The sequence below is a fragment of the Paramisgurnus dabryanus genome, chromosome 4 (assembly GCF_030506205.2).
Source record: "Paramisgurnus dabryanus chromosome 4, PD_genome_1.1, whole genome shotgun sequence".
Taxonomy (NCBI): domain Eukaryota; kingdom Metazoa; phylum Chordata; class Actinopteri; order Cypriniformes; family Cobitidae; genus Paramisgurnus; species Paramisgurnus dabryanus.
This window is the reverse complement of record NC_133340.1, coordinates 41,971,198-41,988,545: the sequence shown is the minus strand read 5'-3', so window position 1 is coordinate 41,988,545 and position 17,348 is coordinate 41,971,198. Positions and strand designations below refer to the sequence as shown.

Below are 17,348 nucleotides of genomic sequence, written 5' to 3'. Positions count from 1 at the left end.
GATTCGTTAGTTATTCACAGTAGAGAAAGATTTGAAAAATAAATCTGCTGGTGTCTCTGGAATCCCAAAAGCCCCTCAATACAGGATCCTTCAGTGCATAAAGCTGTATTTCTACCCCTTCCCCAAACCAAAACTTGCAAAAATGAAACCTTTGCTGTGAGCTCAAAATACAAGAAGAGACTATTTTCAATCAGTTTTATTCATTGACATGTCATATTACACTAAATAGTAGCGATAAATGTCATTCTGGATTGTTGGTGAATCGCCACTATGTTCAAACAAGACCGTAACATTATGGAGAGGTGGCAGAGTAATGATTTGGACTGGAATATTGGGAAGTAAGATGGTAGGTCCTTTTAGGGGGTCAAAAAGACATCTAAAAGATATGTAGATTTTCTAAAAGATGGTTTTTCACTATGGGATAAAAAAGGAATCATGAGGAAAACACACCATGCTGCAAAAAGCATCACTGACATTCATATGGGCATAAAATAAGAAAGAAATCAAGGTGTGACCACCATCATCCTCTGACCTTAGTGCTTGTATTCAGAGTCTGTGGAGCATCATTATTGGAAATATCTGTGAGTTGGACAGCAATATAATTCAAAACATCAACTTAGGAATGCAATACTAGCATCCTCAAGAGATATAAAGACAATACTATACTTGTATACTTACAAGTTTAATGAATGGGAGAGTTAAAGTCATGTCAAAGATATGCTCATATTATTATGTAACTTGTGTGAATACATTAATTATTTATTTTATATTGTTTTGGTTTTGTTTTTGTTTTTTTGAAAAAAAAAATCTGTCCATGCAGGACATTTGACAGATATCTGTTTTTGGATTATTTTCATCCATTATATTATTATAAATATGGTTAAGGTGCATTCTGCGTAATAATTTTGCATATTTTTCAAAGTATCTTCTGACATATTTATTTCATTTAAATATAATAACATCCACACTGTCATATAACTGTTGAGGGTAAAATAAAATTTGTAAACTTACTGACTGTATTGGAAAAATCTACAAAAATGGCATGTGCACAATAATTTGGACGAAAGTCCCCATAAAACATGGAAACACACGGTGTGTGTGTGTGCGCGCGCGCACGCGTGTGTCTGATAGAGGGGAACAGTTAACGACGTTTTAAACCAGTTGTATCTGAAATGCTGAGGTAAGTTTGTAATTTGTAAAGACCCTTGAATCTGTCCGGCCTGTGTGTGTGTGTGTGTTTGTGTAGACAGAGAGTTTGTGTGCGTCTCCTCTGCAGCATGCTGGCATACTGCCACACTGTGTGAGCACAGTGGCTTCACAAATGTTCAAACACTGGTGTAATAGTGCTTTATTCCCAATCCGCCTGTATTTCTAGCTACCCATTTCTCCTCGCCTGACGCGCGCCTACAGTACGAAGCACTAAATGTATATTCACGCATGTAACTGTATACTGAGCAAGAATTCATTCAGTTTTCTCATCCCTCTTTAGTTTATGTGTGGGAATCTTTCTCCTTCTCCTCTCATTCCCTTACTAACATAGGCTCATTAATCTTTCCTGCCACTTCTCTCTCTCTCTTATCCGTCTCTCTCTCACAAACGCGCATACACAGCCCGTGCCCTCATTTACGTTTATGTTCTCGGTGCAAATGTGTTAAAGAGAGAGGATCTGTAATTTAATGTGACTCGAAAGGACGAATCGAGGTGAGGTCCACAAAACCCGCACCAAAAGATCCATTCATTAATTCATTCAGAGTCGCTGCTTGTGTGAATGTTTTACACTTTGTATTACAAATACGAGTCTCTTATAGTATTTTCAAATGCATTCGTATTACAGCTCAGTAGATATCATTTGCTTTCGTAACTTCAACCCAGCCGGAGAAAGTGACGCCGGTGCGGGACAGCGCCTCATCACGCGAGAGCTCGGCAGCATCACTGCAGCGGCACAGGTACATCCACGCAGACTCGTCACGCGCACACAGGCCGAAACTGAGTGCGCCGTGGATTTACATACAATGATAGACGCGCGTGCAAGCGGAGAAAACTGAAATAGTCTTTCTGCTTTCCTCATGAGGTAAGGCTGCGTGTATTGTTATATTTTAAATGTTGCCGTCGGTGAGCGTCCCTGTCCAGCGTGATTTGGCAAGTTTCCAAAGTGACTTATGAGCGGCTTGGTTTGTGAATGTATGTTTGAGAGTCTGTGACAATGTTGAACGCTGTGTGTTGAGTCTTCTCCCATGTCCTCACTGCGGATCCCGAGGGTTGGATCCTGTCCCGACACACTGTCGCTGAAGCGAACGCGTTTATTACCCTTAATTCATCAGCATTTCATTCTCGTGGTCTGAAGATCTGATTCTGAACTATCTAGATGTGAGGATCTATGTTACTTTATGGGACAGTTTCCCAGACGATGTCTAGATTTATCCAGGACTAAACCTTAGTTATATTAGGACGTTTAAGTAGTTTTACAAACATGTCTAACAAAAACAGTACTGGTGTGTATCTTGAGACAACAAATGTCACTGATATATTTTAAGATACAGTATGTCACTGCAAAATGTTTTTAAATGAAGAAAGCTCAAACATGCATTTTAGTCTGGGACTAGGATAAGCTCTGTCAGGGAAACCTCTCCATATTTATTTTATTAGAGATTAGAAGATATTGACAGATTGCAGCCGTTTAAGCAATGGAAACCCAGGAAGCGTTTATTATTGAAGTCCTACGTCTGTCTGCATGTGTAGTTCTGTATATTTGTATCCCCCCTCCAAAAAGGATTTTCTGAGAAAATGATTAATTTATCTTGTCCCTTACTGTTTGATCAACTCTTTTATATATTATATTGTTACATATATTATATGTCATATAATAAAGATAATTGAAAATGTCTCAAGAATCATAGCAGTTCCACTGTTATGAAAAAAATAAACGAAAATACTGTTCTTGGAACAGAAAAGGATATTGACTGTGAAATATGTAATATGTGCACATTTCTTTTTACAATCCCAGTACATTTAAAAGTTACAGGGTAGACAGACACAGAACTGTTCTCAATGAGAAATTAGATTCAGCTTTAATCTATTACAAGGTGCAGTTAAACAGTGATATCAAAATATATGATACTCATGCCCTATGGTAACGGATGAAATAAATGTAACGCTTTAAAGGTGCATTTTGTATTTTTTAGAAGGATCTCTTGATCGACAAGCAATATAATATACATAACTATATTATCAGTGGTGTATAAAGACCTATATTGTTTTTATCACCTTAAAATAAGCCCCATTTTTATGTACATACACCGCGGGTCCCCTTACATGAATGTTGCCATTATGTCTCTACAGTAGCCCTAAACGGACAGACTGTTCTACTGCGCGTGTTTCGTCCATAGACTATATATAGTATCTGTGATGTCACCCGTAGGCTTGTAAAGAGCATTTTTGAAGCCCAAAGTAGGCAGAGCCTAGGTGCTGCCACCATGGCACTGCGTCAATCCTGGATAACCGAAAATTAGTACTGTGACGGATCACGACCCACGGTTCAGCTCGCATGCAATTCGCGGATTAATACGCAAATTTAAATAGGGAAAGTTTATCATCTGCATGTGTTTCAAAGGCTTGCAAAGGTTAACATTCAAGTGATGTTAAACAATTTAACCACAAAAGGCGCTAAAGTGAGCATTTTTTGTATGCACAGACGCACATGTGTTTGAATGTGTTCAGTCCAGCTGAGTCCAGTCAGATGTGATCATCCCTATTTCCTTCAAAGATCAGAACTCTTGATGTGTAAACTTTAGAGAGAGTTGCGCTACTGTATCTCATACTGTAGTCGATTAAAATACATTTGTCAAAAAAAGCAATGAAAAACAACGTAACGTTTTTATGTGGGGCAACTGTTTATGCTGTGCTGTTTGGAATTCCCCTCCGTCCACTGCAAAAAATGACTTTCTAACTTAGTATTTTTGTCTTGTTTTCAGTAGAAGTATCTAAAAATTCTTAAATCAAGTATTTTCTTGATGAGCAAAATTACCTAAGAAAATAAGTCTAGGTTTTATACAAAAAAATATACAATTTAAGTAAATTTGTGCTTAAAACAAGCAAAATTATCTTCCAATGGGGTGAGAAAATTTTGCTTTAAGTGTAAAAAAAAAGAAATCTTATTACAAGATTTTTTTCTCACCCCATTGGCAGATATTTTTGCTTGTTATAAGCACAAATGTAAAAACTAGACTTATTTTACACCAAGTTCAAGTGCACTCAATAGTACATACATGGAAAGACGCGTTTCAAAAAGCAAGTAAACTCTTTCTGTTCTTGACAGGGCACATACAAACAATATGATCTTCACAGTACTCTTTTTCTAATAAAAACATTTGTTTTTGTCTTAAGTCAGAAACCTTATTTGGTCTTAAAGAGAAAGTAACCTCAGTTAACCTACTTAAGTCTGTCATTAATGTTCATCAAACAACCCAAGACAAAGAGAAAATCACTTCTGTAGCTCTATTGTATAAATTAAATATAATTTTTATTTTTTAAAGACAGTGTTATTATTCATTTAATTTGATTTCTGTACCTAATGCTAATTTTAGATCTTACTTAGGGGGCGTGCATACTAAAGCTTTTACGCCCGTGGCTGGCGCATGTTTTCAATGGTTTCCAATGGAAGCGTGGCGTTTTTTAAAAAACAGCCAGCAACTGGCGGATTGTTTCCGCACTGAAAGCCGAAGCGTCGAAGTTGACAGAGATTCAACTTTCGGTCAAAAGCTTCGCTCGTCAATGTCAGTTCTCATACGACCGTCCTATAACAGTGGAGGAGTAAAAAGCTTTGGTGTTTCCTGCCTCTTAAAAGGCGTGCACACCAAAGCTTTTACGCCTGCGGCTGGCTTATGTTTTCAATTGTTTCCAATGGAAGCTCGCCATTTTTCAAATAAGCTAGCCGCTAGCGGTTTTCTTCCACGCTGAAAACCGGCGTTCTGCGTTTTTTCCGCACTCGCCGCTGAGCGTGGAGAGTTGAAAGAGAACTTTGGGTGAAAAGCTCCGCTCATCAATGTCAGTTCTCACACAGCCGTCCAGTCACAGTGGAGGAGGGGCGGGACAAATATCACAACAACCAACCGGCTCACAGCTTAAGTATCACAGCTACCAAAGCGTTCGGCTTAAGAAAGCTGGCGCTCCGCTGAAGAAACAGCTGGCAATCAGTGTCCTCCAGGCATTTTCAGCCGCGTTTAAAAGTTTTGGTGTGCACAACCCCTTAATGTGCAACTTTCTTCTTTTTTTATAAATTTTTTTGATTTCTTTATTTGTTATTATATTTTCCACCCCTTTTTCTGCTCATCCGAAAAATTATCTGTGTAATCCGAACCGTGAGTTTTCTGATCCGTCACACCCCTACGGAAAATTAGCAAAGAGGCGGGATGTGGGTGGACCTAAGTTGACTCTCTGCTGAAACCATGAACACCTAGCTAGTCGGGGAATGACAGCAGTGGCAATTCACCTCTCACTCATGCGTTCACGCCCTTAATTATGCAGAATTTAAAGAACTCACAGTTGTCATGTAGGGCAAAATTTGCTGTATAGACCAAAATAAAAAATTTTGTAGCAGGTTGTAAACATATTTATTTATGCTTTACAGTTGGCCATTTTAACATAGGGGTCTATAGGAATTGACTCCCTTTTGGAGCCAGCCTCTAGCGGCCAACTGATGAATTGCAGTTTAAGTCACTTCTGTGTTGGCACAACAGAGTCCGGAAGGTTGCCCCTTGGTTTTGTCCACTGATCTATATACATGACTGGATTGCGCATGACGTCACAACTGTGAAGCCACCGCGCGGCTATGTTGGTATACCCAAACATTCTATTAAATCAATGGACGCCATCAGATTTTAATGATAAAACATCACTTTATTAGTCTCTGTTTTTATATCTGAAGTCTCCCTGTATATTATTACCATGCAAACGTCCTAAGCATGTACATAGTTATTTACTGAACGTTGTACATTTTGCTTTTTAATCAGTTATTATAACGTTACATTCTTAACAGTATCAGATCAGCAGACAGACCGCAGCATATTTAGTATTAATGACAAACATGCTCATTCTAAAATCTAAATAAATAGTCATGCTTTGTACCGTATGTGCACGCAATCATTTGCTGGTTTTGTAATTATGTTATCTTTACAAGTTAACTAAACTTATTCAGAGAAATAACATTGACGGTGCAGCTTAATGTCAAAAAACTTTATTTATACCCTTTTCATTAACAGAATGCAGCAGACACACTCACCTTAACGTTTTTTTATAAATCCATTATATTGCCTGATTTAAACATAAACATTGCAAATAACACCAGAATTAACTATTTAACGTACACATATCCTAAAAATTTACCTTGTGTGACTTATATGCTGTAAAGCAGGTGAAATTAGATCATGTTTTTGAATGGAAGTCAATGATGCCCTCTGCCGGTTGGGTATTCCAAGATGGCCGCTCGAACTCTGCGCTGGCTTCACCTCACGCTGTTACGTTAAGCGTTTTATGCGCAATCCAGTCATTTATATAGATCAGTGGTTTTGTCCCACGTTGTCGCAGACAATTACTTTTTTGTCCTGTGGTGGGTACCATATGCGCTTTGAAATTGAGGGGTGAGCTGTCGCAATCCACAATCTCACCATTAGATGGCGCTAACATTTACACACAACCGTTAAAGGGATAGTTTAGCAAAAAAAATATTTTTTTTTTTTCAGACGAACACAATTATAGTTATATTAGAAAATGTCTTAGCTTTATAGTGGTAGTAAATAGTGCTACTGATTTGAAATCCATCTATACTTCACTGAAGTATTCCACACGGCCCCAGGGGTTAATAAAGGCCTTTAAAACTTTACAAACTAAAATAACTAGCCCTTTGGTAACGACCAACGCGCATTTACGAGAGAGTGTGTTTCCAGCATATGACATAGCGTCTCTCATCTCCACTCGTACGCTAGTAAATCATAGGGTAATTTTCATTTTTGGCTGAACTATCCCTTTAAACTTAATGTTAGTAAGTAGAATTAAATTCTGATATATTGCCCAGCTGGTACTCTGGGCCTGAGATTGGGATATATGAAGTTTAAATAAACTAAAAGAAGGTTTGGTACTCTGGTGAGTCTAAAGTTTTGGTATAAATCTGTTTTATGATAGTATTTTTGCTAACTTATATGTGTGTGTAATGCAGGTGTGCAGATATGGTTCTTAAGGGCTTGATCTTGTTGATGCTGCTGGTACAGTTCTCCTTAGAAGAAGGAGGCAAACCCAAGAAAGGGAAAAAGGGCAAACAAGTCATCTGTCCCTCGTAAGTCACCAAGGCAGTAACTCATACTTGCATATACACACATACGTGTGAGCACATCCTACGTGTGAGTATAATCCTTTAAGATTGCCAAGGACGTGAGGTTGTCAGTCATGGAGAATTACAGTGCTATTAAGCAGAGTGAAAATCTGGCTATAAATATTGGGATCTATCTGATTGCATACATCTATAAACACCAGTCTGGGATCAGCATCTTTTTTGCATCACACAGTATGTTAGCAAATCCAGATAAACTGACCCCAGGCCAGCAGACAGGAGCTGTGGCCATTACCAGGTCATGGCATATCTCTGTATTAATAAGCACAAGCGTTTCCTCCTTTAACTGCACTCAGATAACTATTCAGTTCTTGGTTAGCACACAAACATTTACCTTGGATAATGAAGCTATATGTTATCAAAGCAGCTATTTTATTTATAAGTGATTATTATTTGAGTTAAAACTGCTGATTTTTTTCTAATACTGGCAGTATAGTGTTTGTCTGTTTTATCATTGCCAGTCAGTTATCAGCAGAAGATCTAGACAGAGTCCCCGGCAACTCCACGAGCAACATTTTAAATCGTCTGCTGATGACCTACGATTCACGAATACGACCGAACTTCAAAGGTGAGACTTCAGAGCATTACCAGTGTATACCTTCTTTTATTTTGCTAAACAAAAATGAGAGGGTAACATAAAAAATGAAATACACTTATACTGTCAGAAATGAAAGTACAAAAGCTGTCACTGGTATGGTAACCTTTAAATTGTTCCTAATATGTACCATTAAGGTACAGATATGTACCTGTGAGGTACCAATATATACATTTGAGGCACTAATATGCACCCAAATTAGTTCTTTTTAAAAGGGTGCCACCCAGTAATCTTTTGTCCCCTTTTTCATGTTTAAAAGGACATTTCACTTTTTTAAAATATGCTAATTTTCCAGCTCCCCTTGGTTACTTTCAATAGCAGGGGACTGTTTTCAGGCACTGCGTAATATACGCCTGCTGCATCAGCAAAGTCCTTGATTATTACGCCAGAATGAGAGTATAGTTCCTGGCCATATCTGCCTAGAAAATTGCAACTTTTAATTTTCTGTCGGTCTTAGTACACAATGTAACTACAGAAGAGTCAAGTTTTAAATAGGAAAAATATTGGAACTCTTTGGTTATTTTTGAGCGCGATGCTAATGGTCTAATCAGATTCAATGGATTGGGCTAAGCTATGCTAAAAGTGCTAGCGCCAGACCTGAAGATCATATTTTAAAAAAGTGGAATGTCCCTTTAAGTGTTATATTTTGGTCCTTAATGCTTCTATCAACCTCATCAATATGAAAAACAACCCAGTAACTTTGTTTTTGGTAAACCATTCTCTGCAAGCATTTGATAAATTAGGTTCTTCAGATTTCGCCTGTTTTGTGACGTAGGTAGCAGTTCTTATTACAATAATGCTGCCCCCTAATCTGCACTATCAAACCACGGCACTGCCATTTAGTGCAGAGAGAAAGAGAGAGAGAAAATAGTTGACAGCACAAATGAGTTTCAATTTCAACAAAAGACCATCACGGCGATCAAATTTGCATTTCGTCAGCTCATTTTGCATTTTAAAGGACATACTTACCAAAACTGGCACATTTTTGCTCACACCTACAAAGTGGCAATTTTAACATGCTATAATATATTATCCGTGGGGTATTTTGAGCTAAAACGTATGCACTCTGGGGACACCAAAGACTTATTTTACATCTTAAAATCATAATATGACCCCTTTAATATAACTCTACACCCTTGTCTCATTTAGTATATGCCAATCTATGAACGTTCAAATTAGTTCCTGCCTCTATTCCATCGCACAGTTTGGACTATAGATATGAAATATGGGAATCAGTCCCATCATCCGTCTTTTGCATTGATGTTAACAGGTTATAGCTCTCACCCTGTATGTATTAGCAGCACAGAAGCAGCAGTGCTGCAATTGTTTCAGCTCCGAGTCATCCATACATAATATCTATAACTGGAACTACTGATCCACGCATTTAACTGTGTTGATATGATTGGTTACATGTTTGTGACGTTGGAAACCAAGGCAATTTTAAACTGCAGGAATGAGGCTGTCTCCAATTTTATGGAAAAAATGCTCAGGAATGGTGTTAATGAATTGGTACTAGGTAAGGTATGATAACCTTAAGCAAAAATGTCACAGTTTTACAGTTTTGCGGTTTTGCCATTGCAACACAAAATTTTTTGTGTAAACCCAGCTCATACCTTGCAAACGTTATTACAGAAAATGTTAGTGGTTTTGTAACCTTGACTCTTTAAAACCTCTGTATACCTTGAAACCGGTAACCGGCCCATGCCTATTTGGTACATGGCTTGTTTAAAACATATTGAAAACACCACATAGACATATAAACAGTGACGGCCGGTGACTTCTCTTTCAAGGGGCATATGTACGTGTGTGCTGCACACGCGTCAAAAGGGTTTATGATAGAAGAGGTTCACAAAATACTTGCAAGACACTAACTTAAAGAGGTGGTTCATGCATTCTGAATTATTAACACAGTTTAAGAGTTGTTTCCTCATGCTAAACATAGGCAAAGTGTCAAAAAAGCAGTTGGACGTGTTGCAGAGTATTTTTGTGCCGAATGCACTTCGCCAGGGTTTGTACAAGTTTCGGAAAGTTAACAGGAACTGCTGACGTTTCAGGGGTTTGCCGTGGTTTTTCGTACATTATCGGAAAGAATCATTAAAGCTGATCTGCCTTTTATAAAGCTGATTAAACTAAAGACTTTTCTTAGATATAAAGGATGTAATACTACTCACTCCAGAGTAACATCAGAAATGCAGAAACCGCTTGTGTTATGTGAGCTTTAACACTAAACTCTGATTTCACATGAGATTAAGTTAGTATTTGGCAAACGTGAGTGTCTCTTTTATCATAAACCTCTTCGAAGCATCTGCAGTAGGCACATATTTTGACATGACACGTGATGCATATATTTTGACATGACGATAGGCTACATGCATGTTTTGATGAGCTTTGTTTTGTGCGCCCTCAAAAAAGAAGTCACCGGTCACCACTGCATATAAACAACAATAAAAACCTGATTTTCCCCACAGTGGGACTTTAAATTAAGAAGTTTGATACCAGATTACATTTAAGCAGATTTCCCCATTTCAAATGGTTCAGTTCATAGTTTTTTAAAGGATTAGTCCAGATAATCTACTCATCACCATGTCATCCAAAATGTTGATGTCTTTCTTTGTTCAGTCGAGAAGAAATTATGTTTTTTGAGGAAAACATTGCAGGATTTTTCTCATTTTAATGGACTTTAATAGAGCCCAACATTTAATACTTAACTCAACACTTAACGTTTTTTTCAACGGAGTTTCAAAGGACTATAAACAATCTCAAACGAGGCATAAGGGTCTTATCTAGCAAAACGATTGTCATTTTTGACAATAAAAATAACAAATATACAGTTTTAAACCACAACTTCTCGTCATGTAGATCCGGTCGTGATGCGCCAGCTGACCCCACGCAATACGTCATGACGTCAAGAGGTCACAGAGGACGAACGCGAAACTCCGCCCCAGGGTTTACAAGCGTCTTGAAAGAGGACCCTTCCTACGTTGTTGTATGTGGAATGATACTAATTAATGTCTTTGTGTCAGTTTATTGTTTAAAATGGTCCGCAAATGTGCATTTTATATATGTAACACGTGACCTCCCTACATCACTACGCATTTACGTTAGGTTGCGCTGGACCAAAAGTTGTGGTTTAAAAGTACATATTTTTTATTTTTCTTGTCAAAAATGACAATCGTATTGCTAGATAAGACCCTTATGCCTCGTTTGGGATCGTTTATAGTCCTTTGAAACTCCGTTGAAAAAAACTGGTAAGTGTTGAGTTAAGTATTAAATGTTGGGCTCTATTAAAGTCCATTAAAATGAGAAAAATTCTGCAATGTTTTCCTCAAAAAACATAATTTCTTCTGGACTGAACAAAGAAAGACATCAACATTTTGGATGACATGGTGGGGAGTAAATTATCTGGATTTTTCTTTTAAGAAAATGAAATATTCCTTTAATACAGTGCTTGCCAGGTGTTACTCCTCAAACATTCTGGTATAAGGTATTAAACTTTCTTCACATAAATCATCACAAACTGCTTAAAAGTCACATTCAAAATGTGTTTTGTAGATAATTACAGTCTTACAAACTGATTTTGCTTTAAACTTAAAATATTTTATTATAAAATCTAAGAAAAGTTGAAGTTTAAGATAAAAATCTTGCTATTACTTTAACTGATGTAGTTCAGTATTCCAAATGTAACCAACAGCCATCATCATCATAGTTTTTGCATATTGCTTTGCGATTAGGCAACTTTCCTACTTCTATTTGGATTCTGAATTGTGTTAAGTCTTGACTTGGATACAGAACATATAACCGCTAATAGCTTCTTTTCCACAGCACAGCGACTTTGTGTTGATTCCTGTGTGGAGGAGACAGAAATGTTTGCTGTCATGACAACAGCGAAATCGGTCTGATGCAGTATTTAATCAAAGCAGAATCAATTCCTTAAACTTCACCACTATTTTTTCACAACCTTGCAAGCACTGCTGTTGCCTTCGGGAAACACAAATCTAGTTATAATAGTGTATGGTACAGTAGGTAAACTATTTTCATGTTTTCTCTGTTATAGTCAAACCTCTTAGACCTCTAGCCAGATGATAGAGCAAGTTGAAAATAAGACCCTTGGATTTTTGAGAAGTCAATGATAATGTAGTCACAGCATCACAGCACAGTGGAGTTTGTATTGTATAACGTAATTGGAAGTTCTCTTCCATTGTGCTGCAAAGGATCCTTGGACCCTGTGGATCCATAATGTGTCATTTTGATCCCACTGGGATAAGAATGTGTCGAGAGAAACTATTAGATCAACGAGCTTCCTCCAAAGTTCCTTTCCAGTCGAGCACAGGATATACTCATATTTGTAGATTCGCAGAGTATCACAAGCATTTGTTTGCACTTGGAGCAATCTGAGAAAAGCACACAGCCTGTATCCCACGCATATGGTTGATGTCCATAATCATATTTTTCACAAGGGGTATTATCATGTGTTCGTAGGTATTCCAGTGGAGGATAAGGTGAACATCTTCATCAACAGCTTTGGCTCGATCCAGGAGACCACAATGGTTAGAGCAAAACTCTTTTTGTTGTTGTAATATATGCTAATTTAATAATACTACACTATACTAATATTTGTGTATGTGACTGTGCTTTATTTCTAGGATTACCGTATAAATATATTTCTACGTCAGCGCTGGAATGACCCGCGATTGCGGTTACCCGCAGATTTTAAGTCGGATGCATTGACTGTTGATCCGAAAATGTTCCAGTGCCTTTGGAAGCCAGATCTGTTTTTTGCCAATGAAAAAAATGCAAATTTTCACGATGTTACCCAGGACAACATACTTCTCTTCATCTTCCGTAATGGAGACGTCCTCATTAGCATGAGGTATTGTAAGCCACAGTCAAACATCTCACAGGTTTAGGGAAGGGTTAGCAATTTGTGATCTTGCTTTTATACAGCAGTCCTAAAAACAAATCTATAACTATTTCTCTAATTTCTTTTTTGGTAAAATGCAAACCATTAGCAAGCGTTTCATTCGTTAACAGTGTTGGGGGTAACACATTACAAGTAACGTTCATTACATAATAATATTACTTTTCTGAAGTAACGAGTAAAGTAACGCATTACTTTATAAATGTACACTTTAATATTTGAGTTACTTTAAAAAAAAAAGTAATGCAAGTTACTTTTCAGTGTAATTAATTCAATTTAAAAATAAAATAATGTACTGAATTAAACTGAACGTATTAACGTAGAGTTATGCACTCTATGCGCCTGAGCGGGAACAGTTTGAGTCAAAAACGGAGATGGCTTGAAATTTTTGCGATAAAAAAACACCTGCAAGGCCTGAGAGAGATCAAGCTTCAGCCAAGTAAGAAAAAGTAACGCAAAAGTAACTTAAAAATAACGTAAGCATTATTTTCCGTGAAAAGTAACTAAGTAACGCAGTTAGTTACTTTTTTGGGGAGTAACTTAATATTGTAATGCATTCTTTTTAAAAGTAACTTTCCCCAAAACTGTTCGTTAAGCTAAACATTTTATTTGTTGCAAAGCAATGAATGTGATGAACACACAATAGCAGTGCTGTTACGAGGTTAGTGCAGGGGTTTTCAAACTACGGGTTGGGATTTGCTTGTGGGTGGCACAGTGGGATAAGGTGGGTCGCGCTTTGTTATTGTGGTGAATGACCATTTTATGACTAGCAGTGACAATGATTTTGATTTAAATTACATGTTTTCATAAATTAAACTGACAAGGAAAATAAAAACTACTCAATTATAAATGAGGTAAAAAATTTATTTTTCTCTTATTTCCATTTAAAAATATGTTGGTGTGTGTCGGGATAGATTATACCTATTTGAGGAGGTCGCAAAATGAAAATAGACATCGAGTAAAGCACTAAATAGACTTTATATTTTATATCACTCTATATTACTATATACTTTATATTCTGCGCTCTACAACCCCTAGAAATTTAGTTTGAAAGTGTAATAAATCAGAGAACATCAGTGAAGTGTTATTCACAGAATGGTTAGCATATGTTGGTCCAAATTAGATTTATTTTGGACCTAAACAGTATTTGTATTCAAAGAGTGGACACTGCAGAGTTGTTTATGATGTTAAATCACAAAAGCATAAAAGTGTTTGTTAAATGTTTTATTATTATCGTCTCTAATATTTTGTTTTACCGGTATTTTTTTCCGTAGATACAAAATCAAGTAAAGTCTGTCTTGCCTATGCTTTGTCAAATATGATAAAGAAAGAAAAAAATATATATTTATTTTTTATGATTATTGTTCATTAATTTGTAGTTTTGCAGTATAGCAGTGTGGGTATTTGATAAAACTAAACGTCTCTTTGTGGCAGATGAGAATATTCCAGATCTTAGCTATGCAGTTTGCTTGTGAGCCTTAGGGTGAGACCCCCACCATACACCCCCTTACTCTCTCTTTCTCTCTCCAACCCTCTCTCTCTCTCTCCTCTCTCTCTCTCTCTCCTCTTTCTCTCTCTCTCTCTCTCTCTCTCTCTCTGTCTCTCTCTCTCTCTCTCTCTCTCTCTTTCTTGTTCTGTCTCTCTGTCTCTCTCTCTCTCTCTTTCTTTCTTTTTCTGCTCTCTCATCATCGTCATCATCATCTGCTACTGATGCTCTACATGCAGCCAGGACTAATGAACCTTGCTGCGTGTGTGTGTGTGTTCGGGTCTGTCCTCTGTTCACATACCCTCCGATACACACAATCTGTCTGTTCTAAACTCTGCAAATGTGTGCATTTGGTGGAAGTTGCTGTCGGTCAGTTATAGATGCAATAATGTCATATGACTATGTAATTACTATAGAAAACACAAATGTTTTTAGTATGTCTTAGTATGTTTGTTCTTGCATCCATTTATTCTTGAAATATTTTTTATTTTTATTTCAATAATTGCACAAATATGCATGTTACTGCTCCATAATGCATAATGCAGACAACTTTATTGCTAAATATACACTGTAAATAAGTAAGGGATAATGTATAGGCAGCAGGTTGTTATCGAAGAAACAAGCTCCGACAGTGTGATCAGGACACGATGGGTATTGTGTCACATTGAAGGGGATTTTTTGTGATGACAACCGGCTGCCTGTACGTTATCCCGCTTATTACCTGGCTATTTACCTCATATGTAAGGTAAGGAACATTAAATATTGATTTCAAATATTTTATTTGCTCATTTTTAATGAATACAGACCTACCATCTTTGAGGAAAACGGGTTTACTTTTGGTTTTAAGATAAGACAAGACGTTCAAATGTCATAAACACACTATTTGGTTTAAAGGCAGGGTTCATGATCTAGTTGGCCCGACTCCCTTTTTGTTTTTTCAGAAATCCTGCATTCCGCCTTTAATCATTTGTAAATATAATATAAAATCATAGACATACCGGTATATCAAAGATGTCATACATGTTGTTAATGCATTATTATTAAATAAATGTTTATATTTAATTTTGTGTATTAAACTGTACCTGTCAAAATGATTTGCAGCATCCGGGTTAACGAGTGTTATTAGTTTTAAGCGGTAGTTATCTGAAAAGAACGAACCTTGGAATGTCGCAACTGGCCAATCGGAATTTAGCATTTAGAGAGGCGTGTAATGACTGGGAATAACATACCTGCAAATGTCGCTTCGGGCCAATCAGAATCAAGCATTCCAATGACCCGTTTAATAATTTATTTATTTAACGCATTTTATTATCAGTGTTTTTAATAAACACACCAAAAATGTTGTTTAAAGATTTAAAGTGATTTTATTTCTCTGTTTTTCAGATTGTCCGTCACTCTATCTTGCCCTCTGGATCTAACGCTCTTTCCTATGGACACACAACTCTGCAAGATACAATTAGAGAGCTGTTAGTAAATGCACCATTTGTGATTCAAAGGCACCACAAGTTTATGCAGTAATCTTAATGTTGTATGTTATGTGTCTGCACACAGTTGGCTACACCACAAAGGACCTGATGTTTATGTGGCAGTCCGGGGACCCAGTTCAGATGGACGAAATTGCTTTGCCGCAATTTGATGTGAAGCAAGAGGACATTACATACGGAAACTGCACCAAATTCTACCCGGGAACAGGTTTAGATTGACATATGTCTTTAAATGTACACAAAAATTTCAATACGTCTTAAAGCAAGGGAAAATCGAAATGGAACATACTTTTCAGCAGACTAGTGGCTTAAGAGAATCACACACACGCAAGAAAATGCTGACTTCATACATCTGTTACGCTCCTGATTCAGAGTTGAATAAATCAATACTCCTCAGATGGGTAGCGTGGCAGAATGGCTCCATCCTCAGAGCCAGAAACCTGACATTGAACCCTAGGAACAAACTAAATGTCGCAGTTATGAAATGTTGCATGACTGAACATCTTATACTCCCTGATCAAGCTCTGCACACCTGATCCATTCCTCTGTTTCTGTGCCCAAGCACTCCAATTTATTCCCATTAGCTGGGATTGTAATACAGTAGTACAGTTCTGCACTACTTTTACAGGATTTTGTTTGTATCCTAGGCAAAAATAAAAAATGTGGGTCAGATTTAGTTGTATTTGCCAAAGGGTTTCATATGCAACCAGAGCACATTGCATGGAATACTGTTTCCTCAATGCAATTTTAATTTGCCATTCGACAGAGGAACCCAGAGGTGATATCAGTTGCAAATTTGATTTTTAAGAAGTGTTTTGTTGAGCGCTTAGAATTAAATTGAGATTAAAAATGCAAAAGAGAGACATATTTTCGAAATAATACCTAGGTGCCACTTACTAAATTAAACATCTTTATCATTGCGTACAGTATTAAGTCTGACGTCATGCAGCGCTCCCTTGTCCAAGCAATCTCAAATGCCATAGGGAAATGATGCTACTATACACTCGTATCATAATGCAAACTACCAAAACACCCGAGATGACCAGACATGGACCTTTTTTACAAATGATAAAAATATTGCTGTCGGTGATTCTGTGAATCTGGAGACTACAATGTACACTTAGAGTTTATGAATTTTTCACTTAAATCTGTGATATGAATAAAAAGTGCCCTTAAACGGCTGTTTAAATAGTATCCTCTATTGAAATGAGCAGAGGCTTGGACCCGGAAACCGTTTCCTTACTTCAGTAATTCTCAAAGTGTGGTCCGCCAAACCCCCCCAGTGGTCCGCCAAAAGATGACCTAAACTAGGCAAGTTTTATACAATCGTCACTTATTTATGTAGATTTTTAATGCACTTGCGAAACTGTGATATCAGTTCTTGCCTTTCTGTTTTAATAACGTAAAAATGGATTGGTTGGCTAAACCAAAGAGGCTCGAAATAAAAGATCAAGCGTCAACTGAAAACAGCTAAAATCCACAGA

At 37.2% G+C, this 17,348-nt stretch overlaps 1 protein-coding gene across 1 annotated transcript in view; it reads left to right on the top strand.

Moving 5' to 3' along the window:
- Window positions 1-1,587: 1,587 nt before the first annotated feature.
- The window catches only part of glrba (glycine receptor, beta a), a 35,686-nt gene continuing 19,925 nt past the window's right edge, over window positions 1,588-17,348 (top strand). The window contains exons 1-8 of the mRNA XM_065275031.2: window positions 1,588-1,701; window positions 1,835-2,071; window positions 7,211-7,327; window positions 7,843-7,949; window positions 12,456-12,523; window positions 12,620-12,846; window positions 15,764-15,846; window positions 15,932-16,072. Coding sequence (XP_065131103.1) covers window positions 2,067-2,071; window positions 7,211-7,327; window positions 7,843-7,949; window positions 12,456-12,523; window positions 12,620-12,846; window positions 15,764-15,846; window positions 15,932-16,072 — 748 coding nt within the window. The 5' untranslated portion in view covers window positions 1,588-1,701; window positions 1,835-2,066. The remainder of the gene's footprint in view (window positions 1,702-1,834; window positions 2,072-7,210; window positions 7,328-7,842; window positions 7,950-12,455; window positions 12,524-12,619; window positions 12,847-15,763; window positions 15,847-15,931; window positions 16,073-17,348) is intronic.